We start from the raw sequence: 26,400 nt of genomic DNA, 5'->3' as shown, positions 1-26,400 counted from the left end.
CAGAAAAGAATAGAAGGGTTTGAGACGTTGTGCTACAGAAGAATCTGGAAAATTAGGTGGGCTGATAAGGTAAGGAACGAGGAGGTTCTCCGCAGAATCGGCAAAGAAAGAAACATAATAAGGAAAATCGGCGAAGAAAGAAATATATGGAAAAAACTGGCATGAAGAATGGATAGGATGATTGGACATGTGTTAAGACATGAGGGGAAAGCTTCCTCGGTACTAGAGAGAACTGCACAGCTTAAAAGCTGTACGGGAAGAAGAGGTTGGAATACATTCAGCAAATAATAGAGAATGTAGGGTGCAAGTGCTACTCTGAGATGAAGAAGTTGATGCAGGAGAGCAATTCGCAGCAAGCTGCGTCAAACCAGTCAGAAGACTGATAAATAATAAAAACAAATCATCACGTATGGAGCTGCTCTCCTATGACGATGCTAACTAAACTCAGTCTCAAGATGCCTTGAACGCCCAATGGTACCGGCCGACCGCCGTGTCATTCAGCTTATAGTCGCCAGTGGATGTAGATGTGTCTGGCGTTTGTTAGTTTACGATACCAGGGCCACTACATATCAATAAAGCAGCTCCTCAACTGGCGTCAAGAGGGCAGAGTGCAGCCGGATTGGCAACAGCGCTCGGCAGACCTGGACTGTCACCATCCGAGCCAAGCCCGACAGCACTTAGCTTCGGTCACCTGATGGAATTGGTGTTACCACTTTGGCAAGGCTTTTGGCTACGTGTGTTGAAGACAAACAATATTTAGTAATGTTCGTTCTCCACGGAGCCTCCAGACATAAATACACCAATGCTGCACACTGAACCAGGATTCATCTGAGAAAGCAACTTGATGCCACTCCTGTGTAACTCTCTCTGCTGCCACGTCAAGGGATGCCAAAAAGAATTATTGCCGCGATGACAGTCGACAGTGCTCTCGACGTTGTCTTACTGTCCGCGTGTCTTGCTGGAAACAAGCCCACTTCTTGATCCAAGGTATGTGATGCGCCCGTACAATTCCTCGTCGCCAGGTGAACAATATGTCTTCACTCTCTAGTGCTACTCACATGGGTTCGTTGAGAACCAGTGTGGTGCAGAGTACGGTTTTCCTGCACTAATGAATTCCACATTTGCATCACAGTCCTGAGGAACCAATTAACTCGAGCAGCAACACCGCAGAACAATAAACTGCAGTTACAGTAGGCCACGAACTTGCTGGTGTCGAATGGCGACTCATGTTGGTGTACACTCCTACTTCTTAAGCGAGGCATAAGACGATTTCTCGGAGACAACCCACATTAAAATACTACATTGGTGCACAAAACTGAAGAACAAAAGTAACTTCCTCATGATGTGTCAATGCCAAGAAATATAGTTTGTTGAAACTTGGACCACGCAGCGTAGAAGGTAACTGAAGGAAATACGCAATGAGACGAACAGAAATGCTGTGCGGCTGATCTCGGCGGAAGTTTTCGAGTTCTCCCTCGGGCATGGGTTTGTGTGTTTGTCCTTAGGATTATTTAGGGTAAGTAGTGTGTAAGCTTAGGGACTGATGACCTTAACAGTTCAGTCCCATAAGATTTCACACACACACACACACACACACACACACACACACACACACACACACACGAACAGAAATGTCACTTTTATTCTAAAGACGATGACTGCACTGAAGACGCCGCGGTTCATGATGATCCTGTGGACATTACAGGAGGTGGGACATACTGTGAAATGTGTTCAGGAAAGCTGGCCACAAGCCTCTGAGGAGTTGTTGTGATAGGGCGCCAGTGCCGTCGACAGCTGCTGGAGGGTAGTTGGTACATGTGGGCATGCTGCAGTATATGTCCCAAACACATCCCACAGTTGCTCGTTGGGATTCAAATCGCAGGAACTTGGAGGCCAGTCTATTCACTCAACAGCCTCCCGTTCCACCTGTGTTGTACGATGCAGTTTCGCACTGTCGTACATAAAAATAAAGTCAGGGTCGAATTCACCACTGAGAAAGATACATGTAGAGAAGACGTACAGTGTCACAATAACGTTGATCAGTGATTGTACCTTGTTCAAAGATTAACGTTGGTTCAAAGAGCATAGTCGGTTCACGCGCTCTTCGCGTATGAGAGCAAATATAATATTTAGTAATTCCGGACGTACCTAATATGGCGAGAGAACGCGTAATGCACCCAGGAACATTGTCGAACATGCTCACTTTCGTGGTCCACATACTGTGGTGTGGGGAGGCATAACGTCCCAAAGGCGTACTGACCTCCAACTGTTTGAACACGGTACGGTAGACTCAGCGTTCAACGTTATTGTGACACAGCACTCCTTTCCCATGTGCTTCTTTTCAGGGGTCCATTTGGACCGGACTTCATTTTTATGCACGACGATTCGTGAGCGCATTTAAGAGAGCAGGTGCACGAGCCAATGGACAGGGAAGATATTCAACGAGAGGACTGGTATTCCAGTTCCTCTGAAGGGAAAACCATCGAACATATCTGGGATGGGTTCGGGAGCCATGTTGTAGCATGTCCACACGCACCAACGACCGTCCAGCACTTGTCAACGGCGGAGGAATGGAACGCCCTACCGCAGCAACTCACACCGCCCTCGTGGCCAGCATGCGAGCACCTTGCAGAGAATGCATTGCCGTGCGTGTTGATCACTCACACTCTCAAGAACCACATCCCATCTTTTGTAATGTCCAGGGGACCATCATGAATCACGGTGTCTCCATTAAATGAAAACGTTGTTTCCGTTCGTCTCAGAGCATATTTCTTACAGTCGTCCTTTGTACTGCTTTATAGCTCTTCTTTCTATGTAGGGTACAAGTTTCATCGAGCTATGGCACTTGGCTATGACACATCACGCAAACTTTACTTTCTTTAACTTTTCCACGCCAGCGTCTTTCTGATGGAAAGTCCCGACTTGTAATCTGCTCTTATACAGTATGATTTTGCTGAAGCGGAACAAACTATTGAAATGGTAATGAGCAAGAAAGGTTTTATGGAAATATGACTAGAGTGGGGTGCCAAGGGAGGCATATTCACTTGAAGGTGGAGATAAAAGATTTTCGGCAGCACAAGTTTCAATGATTGAAAGGCCACACGGGAACACATCAGACAAATGGAAATGTTCTGTCCGTACTCGTGTTTTAGCTCTGCGCTCAAGAGGGTACTGAGTTCCAGCACCAACATGTAGTAGCCATATTACCCTTTGAACCACTGAAGGCACATCTTCCAGCAGGGAAGCAGTGCCACTTGTAGGAAGAGCAGACACGTCTCACCTGTGAGGCGTTGTGGATTGATGACTGGTCCCATGTGACAATCACCAATAACCCCCCCCCCCCCCCCCCGCCAACACAGTGAGTCTGAAGCAGTGCTAATGGTTTGCTGCCACCATAGCATGGGGGTTATCTGTAGCCCAGAGGCCGGTATGGTGAAGTTTGACAAAATCGACCTTCATAAAGACAGCCTCATCTGTGCATAGGATTAATTACATAAATCCCAGCAGCATGGTGGCGTGGGCGGCAAATCATCGCCACGGAGGAAGGTCCATAGGTGCTAAGGCCAGCACACTCCATAACGATACAGAGTATCGCCTGTCATGAGGAATGTTCGACCCAGCCGTCCGTCTTACGCCATGCTGGTGGTCTGTCTGCCTGGTCCTGACAAGGTCACTGTATGTCCACTTTCAAGAGGATATATCTCCCTTGGAACAGACTTGAGGCAATATGTCTCGCAGTTTCAACCATTTTGTAAAATCACTCCGCATGCGGAATACAGATGCCGTTATTCCTACCTTCCTTCTGCAGTTGCTGTGAAATGCTGATCATTTATGTATCCAAGTGTGTAATACACGTAAAACCATACTGACATTTGTTACACGCTGCCTTCGATATGCTGCAGTTCCAGTGGCTATTAGCGTACAAGAAATCCCACCCTTATGGGTATCACAATGTAATTCATTGCAACGAATAGGATATTGTTGAAAAATTAACTTGAGATTTACAAGTTCTGCAGTCTGTTTCTTACCTTCTTTGGAGCAGTAATTGTGAGTATGCCGTCTGAGGAGAGTTCTGTCCTCACTTTATCAGAATCCACGTCTTCCGGTAACGCGTACTTGCGCTTCAGGCTGCGTGAGATGTAGCCGTGCTCATCTTGACGTTCACCGTGCTCCGCCTCAACCACCACGTCGTTGCCAACTACTTTCACTTTCACATCCCCTTCCTTGAAATGTTTGACGTCCAAGGTAACCTTTAAGCAATTTGAATAAAGTAAACTCTGTCAGAAGAATAAAATAGGGAGTATGATGTAATTAACATATATGCTTTGTTTTAAACAATATATATTACAAATACTGAAATAGGCTCACACAGAACTGGAAAAAAATACTGTGAAAGTTACTGAAAGCCATGCGTCAACGTTCATACATTTTAACGAGGAAGACCTATACACTGAGGTAAGAAATTTCATGAGATGGCGATAGGCACATGTACAGATGCCGGTACAATGGCGTACACCAGGAATAAAGGGACAGAGCATTGACAAATCTGTCATATGTATTCAGATGATTCATGTGAAAAGATGTCCGACGTGATTATGTTCGCACGACGGGAATTAATAGACTTTGAACGCGGAATGGTAGCTGGAGCTACACTCCTGGAAATTGAAATAAGAACACCGTGAATTCATTGTTCCAGGAAGGGGAAACTTTATTGACACATTCCTGGGGTCAGATACATCACATGATCACACTGACAGAACCACAGGCACATAGACACAGGCAACAGAGCATGCACAATGTCGGCACTAGTACAGTGTATATCCACCTTTCGCAGCAATGCAGGCTGCTATTCTCCCATGGAGACGATCGTAGAGATGCTGGATGTAGTCCTGTGGAACGGCTTGCCATGCCATTTCCACCTGGCGCCTCAGTTGGACCAGGGTTCGTGCTGGACGTGCAGACCGCGTGAGATGACGCTTCATCCAGTCCCAAACATGCTCAATGGGGGACAGATCCGGAGATCTTGCCGGCCAGGGTAGATGACTTACACCTTCTAGAGCACGTTGGGTGGCACGGGATACATGCGGACGTGCATTGTCCTGTTGGAACAGCAAGTTCCCTTGCCGGTCTAGGAATGGTAGAACGATGGGTTCGATGACGGTTTGGACGTACCCTGCACTATTCAGTGTCCCCTCGACGATCACCAGAGGTGTACGGCCAGTGTAGGAGATCGCTCCCCACACCATGATGCCGGGTGTTGGCCCTGTGTGCCTCGGTCGTATGAAGTCCTGATTGTGGCGCTCACCTGCACGGCGCCAAACACGCATACGACCATCATTGGCACCAAGGCAGAAGCGACTCTCGTCGCTGAAGACGACACGTCTCCATTCGTCCCTCCATTCACGCCTGACGCGACACCACTGGAGGCGGGCTGCACGATGTTGGGGCGTGAGCGGAAGACGGTCTATCTTTGTGCAGGACCGTAGCCCAGCTTCATGGAGACGGTTGCGAATGGTCCTCGCCGATACCCCAGGAGCAACAGTGTCCCTAATTTGCTGGGAAGTGGCGGTGCGGTCCCCTACGGCACTGCGTAGGATCCTACGGTCTTGGCGTGCATCCGTGCGTCGCTGCGGTGCGGTCCCGGGTCGACGGGCACGTGCACCTTCCGCCGACCACTGGCGACAACATCGATGTACTGTGGAAACCTCACGCCCCACGTGTTGAGCAATTCGGCGGTACGTCCACCCGGCCTCCCGCATGGCCACTATACGCCCTCGCTCAAAGTCCGTCAACTGCACATACGGTTCACGTCCACGCTGTCGCGGCATGCTACCAGTGTTAAAGACTGCGATGGAGCTCCGTATGCCACGGAAAACTGGCTGACACTGACGGCGGCGGTGCACAAATGCTGCGCAGCTAGCGCCATTCGACGGCCAACACCGCGGTTCCTGGTGTGTCCGCTGTGCCGTGCGTGTGATCATTGCTTGTACAGCCCTCTCGCAGTGTCCGGAGCAAGTATGGTGGGTCTGACACACCGGTGTCAATGTGTTCTTTTTCCATTTCCAGGAGTGTAGATGCATGGGACATTCCATTTCGGCAGTCATTAGGGAATTCAATATTTCTATTTCCGCAGTATCAAGAGTGCGCCGAGAATACCAAATTAATGTGGTACGTACGACGAACGTATCGTTTAGAATAGTGAGGCGAAATTTGGCGTTAATTGGGTATGGCAGCAGACGACGGACGCTAGTGCCTTTGCTAACAGCATGACATCGCCTGTAGCACCTCTCGCGGGCTCGTGACTATACTGGTTGTCCCTAGTCAGTTGGAGAAACGTGCCCCCCTGGACAGATGAGTCCCGATTTCAGTTGCGGTTCCAGGTTGACACAACCCCACGAAGCCATGGACCAAAAAGTCAACAAGGGACTGCGATAGCTGGAGGCGGCTCTATAATGGTGTGGCTGTGTTTACATGGAAGGGACTGCATCCTCTAGGCCAGCTGAAGCCATCGTTGTCTGGAAATGGTTATGTTCAACTGCCTGGAGACCATTTGCAGTCATTCATCAACTTTATTTTTATGGATGAGATGGCAGAAAGAGGTGTTAGGAGGTACCCTATGACATGGTGTTAGGAAGTATCCTGACACTTTTGTCACCTCAGTGCATCAGGAGCTGCAGAAAACGCTAAATCACAGCAAATGCCACTAAAGGATGATAATGGGAAGATTCAGTGTGGGTGTAAGACCAAAACTGAACAACTGCTTTTCTGTGCGAAGCGTTGGATAAGATACTGGAAACGACAAAGATCATACCTAGGTGTAAGTTGCCGAAAAGAATGATACGTAATTCCTACCAGGATCTTCTAGAAAAAATGGGCAGGGATTAAACAGAACACGAAACGAATTTCGATGTATTTTTATAAATGAAAATCTCATTATTGTCTATGTGCTACAGAACTGATTTATTTACTTAATCGTTTTCGGCATCCATTGGCCATCATCAGACGTGATGTGACTACAGTCGTCAACTAAGGTACAATACCTGTATTCGTGAACAACATTGAAAGATATACTCATCAAGGGTGAGACACGAACACAGAGTAAAAGTAATTTTTGACAATGCAATCATAATTCAACTAAAAAGTTAAAACGTGAACAGCAAAAAAAAAAAAAATAACATTAACGCTAAACTCGAAAATTTGTCCCTATACAGCGTGTTCTGAAAGTCACGTTACAAACTTCGGGACTGCATAATATTTTGAATAGCAACGCTTGCCTGGAAACGTACCGTATTCCTTCTGCGATGGTTTCATTTCAGATGCGCAACACGTCCACGTCTGCTTAGGTAAAGAGAAAAGCCTCAGAGCTGCTTGTCCCGGTATGCAACAGGGTGGATAGGATTCCGTCTACAACGTCAGACGGTCACCTCGCGTCACTTAACATCAGCCTTGCTGCAAGGGCTGTTCAGTGTCCGTGCGTCTCCGATACAGTGAACATAGTTCGCTATACATTGTAATGTAGCAACTACATTACGTAGTACTGTATAAATACACCCACTCTGTTATGCATTTTTCACTAATGGCCATTAAATTTGCTACACCACGAAGATGACGGGCTACAGACGCGAAATTTAGCCGACAGGAAGACGATGCTGTGATAAGCAAATGATTGCCTTTTCAGAGCATTCACATAAGGTTGGCACCGGTGGCAACACCTACAACGTGCTCACATAAGGGAAGATTCCAACCGATTTCTCATACACAAACAGCAGTTGACCGGTGTTGTCTGGTGAAACGTTGTTTCCGGCCGGGGTGGCCAAATGGTTAAAGGCGCTACCGTCTGGAACCGCGCGACCGCTACGACCGCAGGTTCGAATCCTACCTCGGGCATGGATGTGTGTGATGTCCTTAGGTCAGTTAGGTTTAAGTAGTTCTAAGTTCTAGGGGACTGATGACCTTAAAAGTTAAGTCCCATAGTGCTCAGACCCATTTGAACCATTTTTGAAACGTTGTTGTGATGCCTCGTGTAAGTAGGAGAAATGCGTACCATCACGTTTCCGACTTTGATAAAGGTCGGATTGTAGCCTATCGCAATTGCGGTTTATCGTTTCGCAAGAGTGCTGCCCGCGTTGATCGAGATCCAATGACTGTTAGCAGAATATGGAATCGGTGGGTTCAGGAGGGTAATACGGAACGCCGTGCTAGATCCCAACGGCCTCGTATCACTAGCAGTCGAGATGAAAAGCATCTTATTCACATGGCTGTAACGGATCGTGCAGCCACGGCTCTATCCCTGAGTCATCAGATGGGGACGTTTGCAAGACGACAACCATCTGCACTAACAGTTCGACGACGTTTGCAGCATGGACTATCAGTTCGGAGAGCATGGCTGCGGTTACCCTTGAGGCTGCATCACAGACAGGAGCGCCTGCGATGGTGTACTCGACGACGATCCTGGGTGCACGAATGGCACAACGTCATTTTTTCGGATGAATGCAGGTTCTGTTTACAGCATCATGATGATCGCATCCGCGTTTGGCTTCATCGCGGTGAACGCACATGGGAAGCGTGTATTCGTCACCGCCATATTGGCGTATCACAAGGCGTGATGGTATGAGGTGCGATTGATTACACGTCTCGGTCACCTCTTGTTCGCATTGACGGCACTTTGAACAGTGGACGTTACATTTCAGATGTGTTACGACCCGTGGCTCTACCCTTCATTCGGTCCCAGCGAAACCCTACATTTCAGCAGGATAATGCACGACCGCATGTTGCAGGTCCTGTACAGGCCTTTCTGGATACTGAAAATGTTCGACTGCTGCCCTGGCCACCACATTCTACAATTGAAAAGTTCTGGTCAATGGTGACCGACCAACTGGCTCGTCACAATACGCCAGTCACTACTCTTGATGAACTGTGGTATCGTGTTGAAGCTGCATGGGCAGCTGTACGTGTACACGCCATCCACGCTCTGTTTGACTCAATGTCCAAGCGTATCAAGGCCGTTATTACGGCCGGAGGTGGTTGTTCTTGGTACTGATTTCTCAGGATCTATGCACCCAAATTGCGTGAAAATGTTATCACATGTCTTTTCTAGTATAATATATTCGTCCAATAAGTATCATCTGCATTTCTTCATGGTGTAGCCATTTTAATGGCCAGTAGTGTATTTAAAGGCTTCAACAGTAATTTTAATGATAATAATAACGCAAGGGCTTCCCCCAAATTTAAACCAAAGTAATTCACGCCTCCCCTAAGGCGACATGAATTAATACGTTTTCATTATTAATCAAAGTAAATGTAAATGACAGTACGCAGAAGGCAATGGGTAGGCATACGTCGAGCGATCGGTATAGAAGGCTCTGAGTCATCTCGAGCAGAAAGGCGCACTGGTTGACGTGGCCGGATGTAGACGAGAGTGTCAGTTGGGACGGAAAATGATAGATTTCTAGTACCTTTTAGAACAATTTCAGCGCAATAATACCGTTCCAGTATCAGAAAGCGCGCCGCGTGTGTTTGTGAATACTGAGGGGAACATCGCCCCTTCCCCCCCCCCCTCCCGCCCCCTCCGCCACACCTGTAGAACATCAATGGCGGTATTGCCAGATATCGGCGTCGAGAGAAAATAGTCCCACTTGCTCTTGACCCTTCAGGTTAAGAAAAATATACTTTTAAATATAATCTAAAGCACGGAATTGAGGACAGGGCTTAAGAAAACGATGTCCTCTCTTAAATGCTATTTTCTTTCGTTAGTTTATAAAATGAGTAGAGACGTGACTGCTCATCGGCGCGGATGTACGAATAAAGTGGTGGGGAGCGCTATCTCGGCGGTGGTGCTTTTGCTCTGGAGAGTCGCTCTGGGTCCTCCAGGATGGACAGACTTCTATCTACATCTACATATACACTCCGCTAGCCAACAAGTGGTGTGTGGCGGAGGGCACAATTCGCGCCAAAGTCATATTTTCCCCCCTCTGTTCCATTCACGGATCGCGCGAAGGAAAAACGACTGTCTGAACGCCTCAGTACTAGCTCTTATTTCCCTTATCTTTGAATGATGCTGATTACGCGATTTGAAAGTTGGTGGTAATAATATATGCTCTACACCCTCGGTGAAGATCGGATTTCGGAATTTAGTAAGCAGCCCCTTCTGTTTAGCGCGTCGTCTATCTGCAAGTGTGTCCCACTTCAATCTTTCTATGAGATCTGTAACGCTCTCGCGATGGCTAAACGTACCAGTCACGAATCTTGCCGCTCTTATTTGGACCTTCTGAATCTCTTGAATCAGACCCAACTGGTAAGGGTCCCACACAGACGAACAATACTCTAAGACTGGATGAACTATCGTATTGTAAGCTATTTCCTTTGTTGAAGGACTGCATCGCTTCAGGATTTTACCAATAAACCGCAATCTAGAGTTCGCCTTACCCGCTACTTGTGTAATCTTATCATTCCATTTGAGATCATTTCGAATAGTCACATCCAGATACTTGATTGATGTTACCGCTTCCAAAGACTGATCATTTATTTTGTACTCGTACATTAATGGGGATTTTCGCCTTTTTATACGCAGTAGATTACACTTACTAATATTGAGAGATAACTGCCAGTCATTACACCACGCATTTATTTTCTGCAAATCCTCATTGATTTGTTCACAACTTTCGTGTAATACTACTTTCCTGTAGACTACAGCATCATCGGCAAACAGTCTAAGGCCGCCGTCAATACCATCAACCAGATCGTTTACGTAAATCGTAAAAAGCAGAGGACCTATTACACTGCCCTGGGGTACACATGAAGTTACTCTTGTTTCTGTTGAAGTTACCCAGTTCAGGACCGCTCCGATGAAATGCTAACTTTGCCGGCCGGAGTGGCCGTGCGGTTCTAGGCGCTACAGTCTGGAACTGCGAGACCGCTACTGTCGCAGGTTCGAATCCTGACTCGAGCATGGACGTGTGTGATGTCCTTAGGTTAGTTAGGTTTAAGTAGTTCTAAGTTCTAGGGGACTGATAACCTCAGATGTTAAGTCCCATAGTGCTCTGAGCCATTTGAACCATTTGAAATGCTAACTTTATTTGGTCATTAGTACTTTTACAATAGAAATGGCTTTCCAGGCACTGCTCCGAGTGTCTGGAACAGCAGTTGAGTAGCGATAGATAATTCCGCAATTTAATACGCCAGTAAAAGCGCACACGAGGCGGTGAATTTGATTGTGTGATACGAAGTCTTATTGAAACTGTGATGAACTATAGAACAACGGTAGAACCGCGTATCGCAATCAAGATGCAGTCTCATCGTCATGGGTAAGTGATTTCTTGCATGGCTCGGCGGTGGTGTGAATTTCCGATAAGTCTTCAAGGTTTTCTAATACACAAGATGCCCGAAGAGCCGAGTGCAGTTAAACGAATCTAAATTCATTGTGTAATGTGGTAAGGTTCAGGCAACTGAGCGTTGCAGTTGTATGATTAGAAGTCCCGTGAGGCAGTGCAAAATTAATTGTCTAACTCTGAGTGAAACCAGTGTCTAAATTCTATGTACATAAAGAGCAGACAGATTGTTTTGGAAGGCGCTGACGTATATTGCCTTGTTCTGAAGGATGGAGCCTGATTCGCTCTGAAAATAATTTATTAACATAAAAGAGAGATGTGTTATCATAAGGCGCGTAAGGGAAGATGTTAGCCTGATACTCTGTCATTTGTGTGATCTCTGGTTAACTACAGGTGCCAAACATTACTGTAATAGCAATCCCTTGCAACAGTAACATGTGCTTTATCAGAGCACACTGCGTCTCTGAATTATACGAGGCTTGTCCAGAAAGTAAGTTCCGATCGGTCGCTAAGTGGAAACCAAAGTGTAACACCGGCCTAGAGCCGTCGGCACACGGACCGTGCATCCGGACGTTGAGCGTTGAGCGTGCCGAGTTTCTGACGTCACAGCGTGGAATAACACGTTCGGGAGACTTTTCGAAAGTACAGAGCAATATCTGGCATGTCAGAGGTTCTGAGCGTGCGTCTGAGCGTTTAACCTTGTGTAGTGAAGATCATCCTTTCTCCTAGTGTTGTATCCATGTACACTGCTATTACTTTTGAATTCGTTCGGATTGTTAATAACAAAATTCATAAGTGAGTACATATATTGTGAGGCTACAGTGATGATCCCTACCTCTTTACATAAGTTTCTGTAGGATGATCTTGGATGAGCTCCAGCAATTATTCTGATTACACGCTTTTGTGCAATGAACACTCTTTTACTCAGTGATGAGTTACCCCAGAATATGGTGCCTCACGAAAGCAGAGAATGAAAATAGGCGTGGTAAGCTAATTCACTGAGATGTATGTGTTGTTGTTGTCTTCAGTCCTGAGACTGGTTTGATGCAGCTCTCCATGCTACTCTATCCTGTGCAAACTGCTTCATCTCCCAGTACCTACTACAACCTATATCCTTCTGAATCTCTCCCTCTACGATTTTTACCCTCCACACTGCCCTCCAATGCTAAACTTGTGATCCCTTGATGCCTCAAAACATGTCCTACCAACCGATCCCTTCTTCTAGTCAAGTTGTGCCACAAACTTCTCTTCTCCCCAATCCTATTCAATACCTCCTCATTAGTTCCGTGATCTATCCACCTTATCTTCAGTATTCTTCTGTAGCACCACATTTCGAAAGCTTCTATTCTCTTCTTGTCCAAACTAGTTATCGTCCATGTTTCACTTCCATACATGGCTACACTCCAAACAAATATTTTCAGAAATGACTTCCTGACACTTAAATCTATATTCGATGTTAACAAATTTCTCTTCTTCAGAAACGCTTTCCTTGCCATTGCCAGTCTACATTTTATATCCTCTCTACTTCGACCATCATCAGTTATTTTACTTCCTAAATAGCAAAACTCCTTTACTACTTTAAGTGTCTCATTTCCTAATCTAATTCCCTCAGCATCACCCGATTTAATTTCACTACATTCCATTATCCTCGTTTTACTTTTGTTGATGTTCATCTTATATCCTCCTTTCAAGACACTGTCCATTCCGTTCAACTGCTCTTCCAAGTCCTTTGCCGTCTCTGACAGAATTACAATGTCATCGGCGAACCTCAAAGTTTTAACTTCGTCTCCATGAATTTTAATACCTACTCCAAATTTTTCTTTTGTTTCCTTTACTGCTTGCTCAACATACAGATTGAATAACATCGGGGAGAGGCTACAACCCTGTCTCACTCCATTCCCAACCACTGCTTCCCTTTCCTGCCCCTCGACTCTTATGACTGCCATCTGGTTTCTGTACAAATTGTAAATAGCCTTTCGCTCCCTGTATTTTACCCCTGCTACCTTTAGAATTTGAAAAAGAGTATTCCAGTCAACATTGTCAAAAGCTTTCTCTAATTCTACAAATGCTAGAAACGTAGGTTTGCCTTTTCTTAATCTTTCTTCTAAGATACGTCGTAAGGTCTGTATTGCCTCACGTGTTCCAACTTTTCGACGGAATCCAAACTGATCCTTCCCGAGGTCCGCATCTACCAGTTTTTCCATTCGTCTGTAAAGAATTCGCGTTAGTATTTTGAAGCTGTGACTTATTAAACTGATAGTTCGGTAATTTTCACATCTGTCAGCACCTGTTTTCTTTGGGATTGGAATTATTATATTCTTCTTGATGTCTGAGGGTATTTCGCCTGTCTCATACATCTTGATCACCAGCTGGTAGAGTTTTGTCATGACTGGCTCTCCCAAGGCCGTCAGTAGTTCTAATGGAGTGTTGTCTACTCCGGGGGCCTTGTTTCGACTCAGGTCTTTCAGTGCTCTGTCAAACTCTTCACGCAGTATCGTATCTCCCATTTCGTCTTCATCCACATCCTCTTCCATTTCCATAATATTGTCCTCAAGTACATCACCCTTGTATAAACCTTCTATATACTCCTTCCACCTTTCTGCCTTCCCTTCTTTGCTTAGAACTGGGTTGCCATCTGAGCTCTTGATATTCATACACGTGGTTCTCTTCTCTCCAAAGGTCTCTTTAATTTTCCTGTAGGCAGTATTTATCTTACCCCTAGTGAGATAAGCTTCTACATCCTTACATTTGTCCTCTAGCCATCCCTGTTTAGCCATTTTGCACTTCCTGTCGATCTCATTTTTGAGACGTTTGTATTCCTTTTTGCCTGCTTCATTTACTGCATTTTTATATTTTCTCCTTTCATCAATTAAATTCAATATTTCTTCTGTTACCCAAGGATTTCTAGCAGCCCTCGTCTTTTTACCTACTTTATCCTCTGCTGCCTTAGAGCAGCCCATTCTTCTTCTACTGTATTTCTTTCCCCTATTCCTGTCAATTGTTCCCTTATGCTCTCCCTGAAACGCTGTACAACCTCTGGTTCTTTCAGTTTATCCAGGTCCCATCTCCTTAATTTCCCACATTTTTGCAGTTTCTTCAGTTTTAATCTACAGGTCATAACCAATAGATTGTGGTCAGAGTCCACATCTGCCCCTGGAAATGTCTTACAACTTAAAACCTGGTTCCTAAATCTCTGTCTTACCATTATATAATCTATCTGATACCTTTTAGTATCTCCAGGGTTCCAGATGTATATCGCCAAAATTTGCGATGACCCTAAAAGTATATGTAGCTGAACTCAAACGTTTCATCAGATCTTCAGTGTGTTTTTTTTTTCAGTTCAACCCCTCATCAATGCATACACCTAAAAATTTTGAATATTCTACCTTAGCTACCGATTTCTGATCGAAGTCTATGTTTATTAATGGTATCATTCCATTTACTGTGCGGAACTGTATGTACTGTGTTTTGTCAAAGTTTAATGAGGGCCTATTTGCAGAGAACCACTTAATGATTTTCTGAAAAACATCGTTTACAATTTCATCAGTTATTTCTTGTCTGTTGGTTGTGATAGCTATACTTGTATCATCGGCAAAAAGTATCAGCTTTGCATCTTCGTGAATATAGAATGGCAAGTCATTAATATATATTAAAAACAGCAGAGGAGCCAAGACCGAACCTTGCGGCATCCCATTCTTGACTGTTCCCAAGTTTGAGAAATCAACAGTTTTTTGCATATTATGTGAACTGCTTATTTCAGCTTTATGCACTCTTCCAGTTAGATATGATTTAAACCATTTGAGCGCTGTGTCATTCATACCACAATACTTGAGCTTAGTGGGGCAAGCGCCGTGTCGAGGGGAGGAGGGGTGGGGAAAGGAGATGATGGATGTGCGCTCACTGCTCGGTCCCGGCCACACACCGTGTGCCAGGTTGGAGGCAGGGGTTTGGACGTAAAAGGCCTGCGCCGGCCCCTAGGCAATCAATTTATCAACCGACCTGATGATGGCAACGTGGTTCGCTTGACCGTTCGACACTGACTTTCAGAATTCACCGGCAAACTATTTCTTCATGAATTACACCAGGAAAAGTTCAAGAATCACTGACTTTCACAATGAGATTTTCACTTGCAGCGGAGTGTGCGCTGATATGAAACTTCCTGGCAGATTAAAACTGAGTGCCGGACCGAGACTCGAACTCGGGACCTTTGCCCGAGTTCGAGTCTCGGCCCGTCACACAGTTCTAATCTGCCAGGAAGTTTCATCACTGACTTTCATTAGTTTCATAATCACGGGTGCTGAAGCCATATGCTGATCGGTGAGAATCCAGTTGATGTCTCAGCTCTACTGGTGAGTAGGAGTGGGAGCACACTGAATAAAACATATTCACCCCTTGGTAGTGTTACGTTGATATCGTGTAACAACACATGTTGCCCTGGCCACTATTAATCGAGGAATAGAGTCCGCAAGTTTCTTCAGGTATGCCACATGCATCTGATTCCACACACTGACGTTTAGACATCGTAGGACTACCAAACCGCGAGAAGTTGATTGTTACAACTCACCCATTGTTCCAAACAGCTCTAGATTTTTTTGTGGTATTGCGATAGGGTAGTTTTCGTGCCATTCGATAAGGTGCCTGAGTGTGAATGCTGATCTCGTCAACTTGGAAGACGAGAATTTCCACTATATACATCATGAAGACTTGAAGCAAGGTGTAACTGTTGGTCTTAAAAAGTCTCAAAGCGGCTTCCGATACAGTCTGGAGACACTGTCTTCTCTACAAACACATTCATATAATCCCACTCTGAAAAATAGTCTAACTTATTAACACCATGCTTCCCGGAAGGTCATTTCGAAACATACTGGGCAACAGGATGAGCTCTTCAATAAAGCTAAACGATGGACTACCTCAGGAATATGACCTCGCTCACTGCTCTTTAATCTATACCTATCCAATACGCTTGAAAGTAGACCTCTTAAGTTTGTGAATGCCAATGGCTGGGTGCTGGCAGTGGGACACCGAAGTTTTGAAGAAACAGAAGCCATCTTAACGTCTGACCTGGTAATAACGGGAACATACTTTCGGAGATGGAGACTGAAACCAAACCCCACCAAAATAAAGACTGCTTGCTTTCAATCATGCGATACAGTGGCAAATAAACAAGTCGCGTCCATTTTGGTGACTACTTCACCACATTCAGTCCCCAATACGTACGCGTTTCATTGGACCGGACAATGTCCTACTCATCTGCAAAACACTGCAGCGAAGATACGACCTAGAGTTGAGCACAAGAATATCCCTGACTGTTCATAGCACTGTGGCGAGTTTTCAACCACGAAGCGCAAACGGCTGCAGGCGTAAGAACGAAAACAATAACGGTCTACAGAGTTTTGACAACAGTGAGACGTTGCCATAGAGATATTTACAAAATCGCGTTATGCTAGTGATTGAGCCAGACGAGCGAAACAGCCATGCCCAGCCATCTGCAACAGTCAGGGACCAATTTACACTAGAGATGAGCAAAATTGTTCTTTCAGAGATCAGATCAGAACTGGTCACTCACTGGAATGAACTAGTTCTTTTTCTTGACCTACCACTCACTCACAAAACAAGTTAAAGGAAGGCACATTGACTTTTTAATTCAGGTCACTAAACCTGTACTCTTATCTGGTTTGGTCCTATTTTGAAAGAACAGATAAAGGGAAATAATAAATTTCTGTTATGTCCCTATTAATTTTGAAATATAAAAGTTTTAAATATAGTCTGCTGAAAAATTCATAAATCTTAGAACAAAATCCCAAATATTTTTTATCAAGTGGAAAAATTTTAAGAATGAAGGCTGATTCTTGTAATATTTTGATACTTTTATTGCAAATAATACAATATAAAAATTATAACTGTAATCAAAGTGTATCTGCAGTCATCATTTACAGTCAGTAACTACCATATATGTACCCAAAAGGAAAAAGTAATCAACATTGTCATTTGTCTAGGAAATCTGACCCATTTTAGTCGATGTGAGTCTGTTTCTCTTCTCAGTAGATATTTGTCCTGCTTTTGAAAATATTCGTTCACAGACCACAATGTTACTGTGATGCATAACACTATTAGAACCAACTGATACAGTGTTTGCCACAGCAATTTTCTTATTTCTCACCAGTTCAAGGGATCGCTGTTTCTAGGCAAATATCCCTCCACTAAATATTTGCCCAAGTCGACAATTGCCGCTCTTTCCGTGTCCTGACTTGCTTGAAGCCGACCGTAGTTTCACCTAATTCTTCACAGGTTGGGGCCTCAGGCATTACGGTGGTAAATGGTTGAGTAATGACCTGTGTTTTCTTGTTGAATAACCAACACTTTCATTTCTGCAATAACCTTCATATAGCAATCTGGAGATGTTTTGTCTGCTGAAAACCCTTGCCGTTTGAATACGAGGTCCAGTAACCTTGCCAGAGCAATCAATTCGTTTCTGAAGATAACCACAAACCACTCTGATTACCATTTAAGGAAATTATAGACCAACGGCTCTATTTCTTGAAGACAGTCTTTATTTTTTGTCTTTAAAAGATTTCAGTCGCTATTACATTAATCTTGGTATGATTTTCATTTTTGAATGTGAGACTGTTTTCTCTGAGGACACCTCTTTGGTTACCTCACCAAAAACTTTCAAAATCTATAAAGCCTGTTGCATTATCTCCCAGTCTGTATATTTTTAAGTATAAGTTGACCGATTTTCCACCTAAAATAGCAACGAAAGATATTATGCGATACTTATTTAAAGTAAACCTTGGCAACATTTCATAAGTAGATTTTCATCTGTTTGGAACACTTTGTTTCAGCGTGTCAGTCATTTATTAAACTTTCTAGCATTTCAGCAAGTTTGCTTAAAGCAGAAGGTCTGTCCTTAAAAACATGCTTTTGACTTCGCCAACGGTTTTCTGTGCGGACTTCTGAATTGCATGTTGCACAGGGAGGTTAAAAGAATATGAGAAGCAAGTGATATGTGGAAGTTGATAAGTATGGCAGTTAATTTCATAACTGACGCATTGTCTGTTATTATGTAGCTGATTTTAAAATCGATATCGTATTTGGCGATAACAGACTTTACCCAGTTTGAGATGTTTTCTGCAGTGCATCTGTCTTCCAATTGTGAGCACTTTATGCGAAGCAAGGGATATGTGGAAGTTGAGAAGTATGGTAATTAATTTCATAATTGACGCATTGTCTGTTATTATGTAGCTGATTTTAAAATCGATATCGTATTTGGCGATAACAGACTTTACCCAGTTTGAGATGTTTTCTACAGTGAATCTGTCTTCTAATTGTGAGCATTGTGAAAAGCATGAGTTAAGTTCACTATTCTCATCTATGAAATGTGCAGTGAGAACAAAATAACTAATGTTATTTACACTCGTCCACGCATCACACTAAGGCAGATTGCCTTTGCCATGGCCAAATGAGTTTTTATTTTAGCGAAATACTTATGATACATACTAGAAATTAGAGAGTTTGGTGACGTTTTTTGACTTGTTGAATTAAAATTTGGGCAAAGCATATATAATTTATCTTAAATTCTTTATTTTATCGTAATAATAATGACACCATATAATTCGAATCCCAAAGAAAGCAGGTGTTGACAGATGTGAAAATTACCGAACTATCAGTTTAATAAGTCACAGCTGCAAAATACTAACGCGAATTCTTTATAGACGAATGAAAAAACTGATAGAAGCCGACCTCGGGAAAGACCAGTTTGGATTCCGCAGAAATGTTGGAACACGTGAGGCAATACTGAAGCTACGACTTATCTTAGAAGAAATATTAAGGAAAGGCAAACCTACGTTTCTAGCATTTGTAGACTTAGAGAAAGCTTTTGACAATGTTGATTGGAATACTCTTTCAAATTCTGAAGGTGGCAGGGGTAAAATACAGGAAGCGAAAGGCTATTTATAATTTGTACAGAAACCAGATGGCAGTTATAAGAGTAGAGGGGTATGAAAGGGAAGCAGTGGTTGGGAAGGGAGTGAGACAGGGTTGTAGTCTCTCCCCGATGTTATTCAATCTGTATATTGAGCAAGCAGTAACGGAAACAAAAGAAAAATTTGGAGTAGGTATTAAAATTCATGGAGAAGAAGTAAAAACTTTGAGGTTCGCCAATGACATCGTAATTCTGTCAGAGACAGCAAAGAACTTGGAAGAGCAGCTCAATGGAATAGACAGTGTCTTCAAAGGAGGGTATAAGATGAATATCAACAAAAGCAAAACGAGGATAATGGAATGTAGTCGAATTAAGTCGGGTGATGCTGAGGGAATTAGATTAGTAAATGAGACACTTCAAGTAGTAGAGGAGTTTTGCTATTTGGGGAGCAACATAACTGATGATGCTCGAAGTAGAGAGGATATAAAATGTAGGCTGGCAATCGAAAGAAAAGCGTTTCTGAAGAAGAAAAATTTTTTAACATCGAGTATAGATTTAAATGTCAAGAAGCCGTTTCTGAAAGTATTTGTATGGAGTGTAGCCATGTATGGAAGTGAAACATGGACGATAAATAGTTTAGACAAGAAGAGAATAGAAGCTTTCGAAATGTGCTGCTACAGAAGAATGCTGAAGATTAGATGGGTAGATCACACAACTGATGAGGAGGTATTGAATAGAATTGGGGAGAAGAGAAGCTTGTGGCACAACTTGACTAGAAGAAGGGATCGGTTGGTAGGACATGTTCTGAGACATCGAGGGATCACCAATTTAGTACTGGAGGGCAGCGTGGAGGATAAAAATCGTAGAGGGAGACCAAGAGATGAATACACTAAGAAGATTCAGAAGGATGTAGGCTGCAGTAGGTACTGGGAGATGAAGAAGCTTGCACAGGATAGAGTAGCATGGAGAGCTGCATCAAACCAGTCTCAGGACAGAAGACCACAACAACAACAACAACAACAACAATGATGTGTACTAGAAACTAGTGAGTTTGACAACGTTTTTCAACTTTGTAAATTAAAATTTGGTCGAAGCACATATAATTTTTCTTAAATTCTGTGTCTTCAACTGTAGAGAAAGGATGCTACTCATTTTTAAAGGCTCTACATTTAATTGCCACACTTTTATGCAGTGTGAGCGGCTTTATAGTTTTAAAACACTTACTTATTGGTTGTTGTTAATTAAAAGCTGTAGGAGTGAGGGCGTCCCAAAAGGAAATAAATCAGGGCTTAATCCAGAACCGGACGTCATTGATGGGCTGGTACAGCTTGTAATGGTTCTTTATTTACGTGACCATTACGGCACTTCAACCCCAGTTCTCGATACCAGTAATATCGTGCTACTTTTCTGCGAAGTAACAGACATATTTTTGTGACAATATTCACATTTGCTTTTTTTATTGTATTGGTACTCCGATGTATTGATATATTCCAATGATATGGTTCTTGTATGTATTCATTTCTGTGAGACTGTCATAATCTTTGACTTACTTGTGACCGTTTTGACGCGAATGCACACAGAGCAGTCTTTGTTTCACTTTGCAGAATTTAAGTTGTTATTTCGGTTTGTAAAAGAACAGTCAAGTCTTGTGTTTGGTTAAAGAGGAAATTAAATATATGAAGATTGATGATGTGACAATTAAAAAGAAGTATACGTGAATTTACAAGGAGTTTAATAAAAATGTGGATCGTGAACGCCAATTCAAAAATTATTTCTACCATACCCTTGATCTGATCTGTGATTGTTTCATCATTAACAATTTCCTGAAAACGTATTTGTTAGATCTTCAAAAATTGCTAAAATACAGATCTGGACCTTCTAGCAGTCAAAGTGGAATCACCCTATAATCAACAAGATGATTCATAACAACTTCGACGAAATCTACGTGGGAATCCATTCAAGATAAGTGCCAAAATTAATGACTTTTTTTTACAGAGACTCCATTATTTCCATTCTGACGATACCATCCACAGTAAATAACTTCGTTGTTGCCCGATAAAGCGAACATATGCTGCGAGAACATATTATTAATCTGATTTCTAACCTACTTTGCAAGTGGTGGTATTGTTGGAAGCTGAAGGCCCAGTTGAAGGGATCGCTGTTTCTAGGCAAATATCCCTCCACTAATTTGCCATTCTGACAGGGTACCTTCACCCAAGGTGGAAGCAGATGTCAGTGAGGACGGTTCACGAGAAATGATTTTTCAGTTTTTTCCGTCGATTGATGGCGATCTTGATGGTCTTCCTGGCCCACATCGTCCCAGAAGTACTGTAGGGTGCTTCGATTTTAGACGCTCCTTCAGGTTTGATGAAGGGCCAGAAGCCATGGAAATTATCTGCTGACAGTAACGGCATTTTCGTTTGTCTCCCATTTTGGTAAAACGGTACCTTACTTACATCTCTCGTAATTCTTTTAGTCGAAGGCAAAGTGGTTGCCATATTTTGGCAGCACTGAAAAGTACTCTGGAAAAATTAAACTATTTACTGTTAACATAGGTATTTTAAATCGTAGAAGTTTAAAGTTAAAACAAATATACATACAGCACATTCTTTAATCGGATGTTATAGAGGAGATGTAGGACTTTATGATAGGCGAAACCTAGATCCACAATCGTGAAGTCTATATCATATACGAAAAGGTCTGAAACAGTGGTGATTAATGAACTCGCGAAGACAAGTCTGACAACACGCGTGATTCACTGCAGAAAGATAAAAATTTTCAATAATGTGATATCCGAACTTGGGTTACATAGCATGTGAACAAGAGACTGGCGCGGATAAATACTGGAAAAAAGCAGTGCAAATGAGCTGTGAAGCCTGTGATTTAGGAGCTAAGAACTTGGCTACTAATGGAGCTACAGGTTCTACTAGTGTGTGTGTATTGTTGCCGTAGAGCACAGTTGGCTATCACTTTCCACTCATTTCGACGAACTCTGTCTTAGGCTAGATATCAGTATATAGACATCCATGTCTTTCTTGTAACTAACATGGACACCTGGTTAAAGCCAAACATCCTCGTCAGTTCCATAAACACAGGCTCCCTTGTCCTGAAGTTCAACAGAAGTAACAGATGAGCAGGTGAAGTAGCGGCATGCATACGCTTTGGCTTGTTACTGACCATGCTACTCACATCAAACAGTAATAAAGACAAACAAGTAGAATACACGTCCGTAAATATCAAATCCCTTAACAAAATTTGCCTATCTGCGTCCTCTACAAACCTCGGACAGTAGGCGGGATAGCCTGTTTCAAAACTGACCTTCCAAAATTCGATTCGATTTAGGAGGGCACAAATAATGCTAGTAACACGTAGATATTCTGCCTCTTCACTTTGAAATTCACGTGTGGAGTTTCTTCTTCAAATGTAACAGAATTTCAACTTGCACCTACCCTTAATGCAGCCTAATAGTCTCTCTCTCTCTCTCATACATATATTTGGCACGAAATCCACAAACAAAAATGTTTGTACCTGGAATCAGCTCACATCATCATATACATGACTTACCATCTAAAATATCCAAGGAATAAACTGTAAATGGCAACTTACAGAGAATATAAGGGTATCAGTGTTCTTGAACTTGCATTGGAGCTGCAAGAGATAATTTGAGGGACAACTTACATTCCATTCCTGGACTTTAAAGACAAGCTTTATGGACCTACTAACAAACTAGAGCGACTACACAATAAATATTCTACCCCAAATACCTGAAAGCTGAAGGGAAAACCTGCACCTTTGTGAACAGAAGAGCTAAAACACTTCATGAATCTGAGAGATACTTGCACATCAGACTTACAAATGACCTCCTACCACTGAAAATGAAATTGAATACAAGCAAAAAGCAAAAAGAGTCAATCAATCTGAGAGAAACGATAACTAAGACATGCCAAAACATTAATCTAAAACATAAAGGCCAGATGCTCTGTGGAAAAGCTTGTGTTATCTAGAGAAGTATAGGCAAGATGGTAGCTGCAGCTGATCCATTTGTCCCATCCAAGGAACTAGACCGGGACTTGAATTTAGCGATAACAGTCATTGAACCACAAACAAAACATAAACTTACTGATTATTTCAGAGGTAAACAACGTTAGTCGCTATAAATTCTGTCTTGAGTTGACAACGCCGTCGAAAAATCCTTCAGATCGGCATTTACTGTACAGGACGGCGTCATAGTCCAAATGATCAAGCTTATTGTTGACTCACTACTGCTCACAATAACTACTGAAGCCTATACTTTGAAGCTGTTGCCTGGACAACACAGCAGAAACACTCGTTCCCATCAGAATACAAGCACTAGACATCCGATTGTTAAGAGGAGTAGCTCGGTGCATTCTTGATGATATTATTATCTAGTGAGCAGAAGATATTTAGGAAGACCGAGGAAGATGAACTTTTTCATCCAAGGGGGCTTAACAGCCAAATGCCTAATACGTGCAGAGGGAAGAAGAAGAGATATCATATTAAAAATATTACAATTTTTTAAGTAAGTATGAATTTTAACAAGTTCTGTGATTGCATATAAAACTCTGGTCTGAAGCAAGAGGGGCCCTGAAGGCATTAATCTGTCCAGGTTAAATGAATAATTAAAAAATTGAACATAACATACAGGATGTCTCAGGACGAATGATCAATATTCAGGGATGACAGGAACGGTCATTTGAAGCATAAAACTTTGTGTGGATATATGCTCTGTTCTGAATGGTTTCCGAGACAGAATGTATTTAATGTAAATCGTTATTTATTTTATTTATAATTCAGTGCACTGTCATTGTTTATAACGGGCCACAGTACTGTAGACGAAGTCTAGACGAATAATTCGATATAGTACATGTGGGCTATCAAATCCGGAAAGTATCTCAAATTGGCTTATAAAACATTGACTCGTACATCCCAGAGCACACACGTCGCACAAGATGTTTATTATTTTCTCGCTCTCTTCACTCAACCTATAAGTCCTCGAGAAAGAATGAATAGAATCGTTTTATAGGAAATTTAATGTAGTTTAAGCTTAATATGCAACACGCTTTCGCTACACGCTGGAGATGTCGAGTTACTCAACAAAAACATAGAAAAGTAACTTTAAATGTGTTCCATCTCAGAAACACTTGGGAATAGTGCTTATGTCCATATTTAGTTTTATGCTTTAAAGATAGCCTGTGTGCAAGAATTATCATATACGTTAAAGTAATTATGTGTTACACATATCACTATTTTTATAAAAAGCAGAACTCAGAGGTGTTCAGTCAGGAAAGAGATTTGCAAGCTATATCACTGTGCCAAGAGCACAGAGAGCAAAGTGACAGCTCAAGTCGCTATCTGATCTGCCCTGTGTGATCTCACCCGTGAGAACCGTGCAGAGCAGCGAGCTACCTTGCAGTCTGATCCATAAGAGCGGTAAGGAGAAGTGAGCAAGTGAGCCACCTTGTGATCCGATCCCTGAGGAATGGTGGGAAGCAGACAGCTAGTGAGCTACCTTACTATTCGAGCGCTGAAAGTGGTAGGGAGTGGTTGGCTTGTGGTCTGACTGGCAAGAGCGGTCGACGCACCGAGCTACTGGGAGGTGAGTGATGCCTGGGTCGCCTTGCGATACGCTCCTACTGTGCGGTAGTGGCCGAGTGCAAAGCTAAATCAAAAGATGAGAAGTAACGACTCATTATGGAGCTTCTCAAATTTGAAGTTTTCTTTTCAAATGAAATGCAGACACATGATTCTGCAAATTTTTCTCCGTTGATGTACTGTGGCAAAGAGTGCATATGTCTTTAACTTGGTAGCCACATGGCCAGTGCAGCAAATTGGGAAATAGAGGGGCCTGGGTTTGATTCCCGGCTGGATAGATTTTTTTCCATTCAGGGACTGAGTGTTGTTTTGCACTTACTTTTGTACTGTCATAATTAGCATTGCTATTGAGATACTTGAATGAGTATGGCCTGACAGCCAATTAATTGAAAGAAAAAACGGACCTTCATTTTCTGTTGTTTTCATGGATGAGAAAAACTTCATATACGAACATGGTATGCAAATCCGCACATGCACATGGTCTATAACATATTTTTTGTGCCTTGGGAAACGTTTTCTTACAGACGTGGAATGGGGTGCTGTTGCAGCAGCCTACTGGAGAATTTCCATTCTGCTCTATACAGCCCCCAGAGACGCATTTTGAAATGAGATGAGCTACCAATTATTTTTTATGAATCACCCCTCACCCACTCCGTAGAAGGATGTGACTCCTTGAATCAGTTCATGGATTGCCCATCTCGAACTAACACCGACTCAGCTGTAAGAACAACATCCTACATAAGCAGCGCAGAACAACCTGAGGTTCCATTTGTGAAACACTGTGCACTTAAGCATTCGGACAAGTCTACTCCAGTGCAGAATACGGTGCTCCTGTATGTCTCAACAGTGCACACACAAATGCTCGACGCACAGCTAAACGACACAATGAGGCTTATCAGTGGTACATTACGATCAGTCCCATCAAGTCGCTGCCTATACTGAGTCACATTCCAGCCACTGGCCTTCGACGAAAAGCAGCTCTTGTCCATGAGTTTAAACGCATGCAAGGCAATCTACAAGTCCCTATCCATCAAGACGTGGTTGTCCTAGAAAGAAAATGACTACGACCAAGAAAACCACCCATGAAAACAACCATGGAACTACACACATCTCAGTTCAACTTAACTGACGCAGAGTCAGAGGCTAACCATTCACACTGCCAGAACTTGCTACGTTCAAGAAAGAGACCCCCTGACTTTGACCAAACGTGCAGAATATGCTCAACTATTAACAGAATACGCTCTAATCATGGCACAAGCGGAGATTTTCTTTATAAATGGGGTAGCGCTCCATCTTCAAAACGCGACTGTGGAGCAGCAAGGCAAACCGTTCGCCACACTGTCGCAGAACATGCGAGCAGGCCATATCACGGAACTTTCAACGAATTCCTGGTGGAAACGTATGACGCAACTGATTACATAAAAATTTAAAGATCTGTTTGCAATTACATATGCCATTGCCTGTATCTTATTTAATAGTACTCTTAAAAAACCAGACGAAAAAAATGATTGGGTTCAAGTAATGGTGCAAAAGACATTA

The 26,400-nt window shown here is 43.0% G+C and overlaps 1 protein-coding gene across 2 annotated transcripts in view; it reads right to left on the bottom strand.

Moving 5' to 3' along the window:
• LOC126284325 (alpha-crystallin B chain-like) overlaps nucleotides 1-26,400 on the bottom strand; it is a 74,668-nt gene that overhangs the window by 23,669 nt on the left and 24,599 nt on the right. For both annotated transcript variants that reach the window (XM_049983168.1, XM_049983167.1), the window contains exon 3: nucleotides 4,029-4,250. In XM_049983168.1, the coding sequence (XP_049839125.1) occupies nucleotides 4,029-4,250 (222 nt within the window). The remainder of the gene's footprint in view (nucleotides 1-4,028; nucleotides 4,251-26,400) is intronic.

The sequence above is a fragment of the Schistocerca gregaria genome, chromosome 8, assembly GCF_023897955.1.
Source record: "Schistocerca gregaria isolate iqSchGreg1 chromosome 8, iqSchGreg1.2, whole genome shotgun sequence".
Taxonomy (NCBI): domain Eukaryota; kingdom Metazoa; phylum Arthropoda; class Insecta; order Orthoptera; family Acrididae; genus Schistocerca; species Schistocerca gregaria.
Note: the sequence above shows the minus strand (reverse complement) of the source record. Positions and strands in the feature narration are given on the sequence as shown.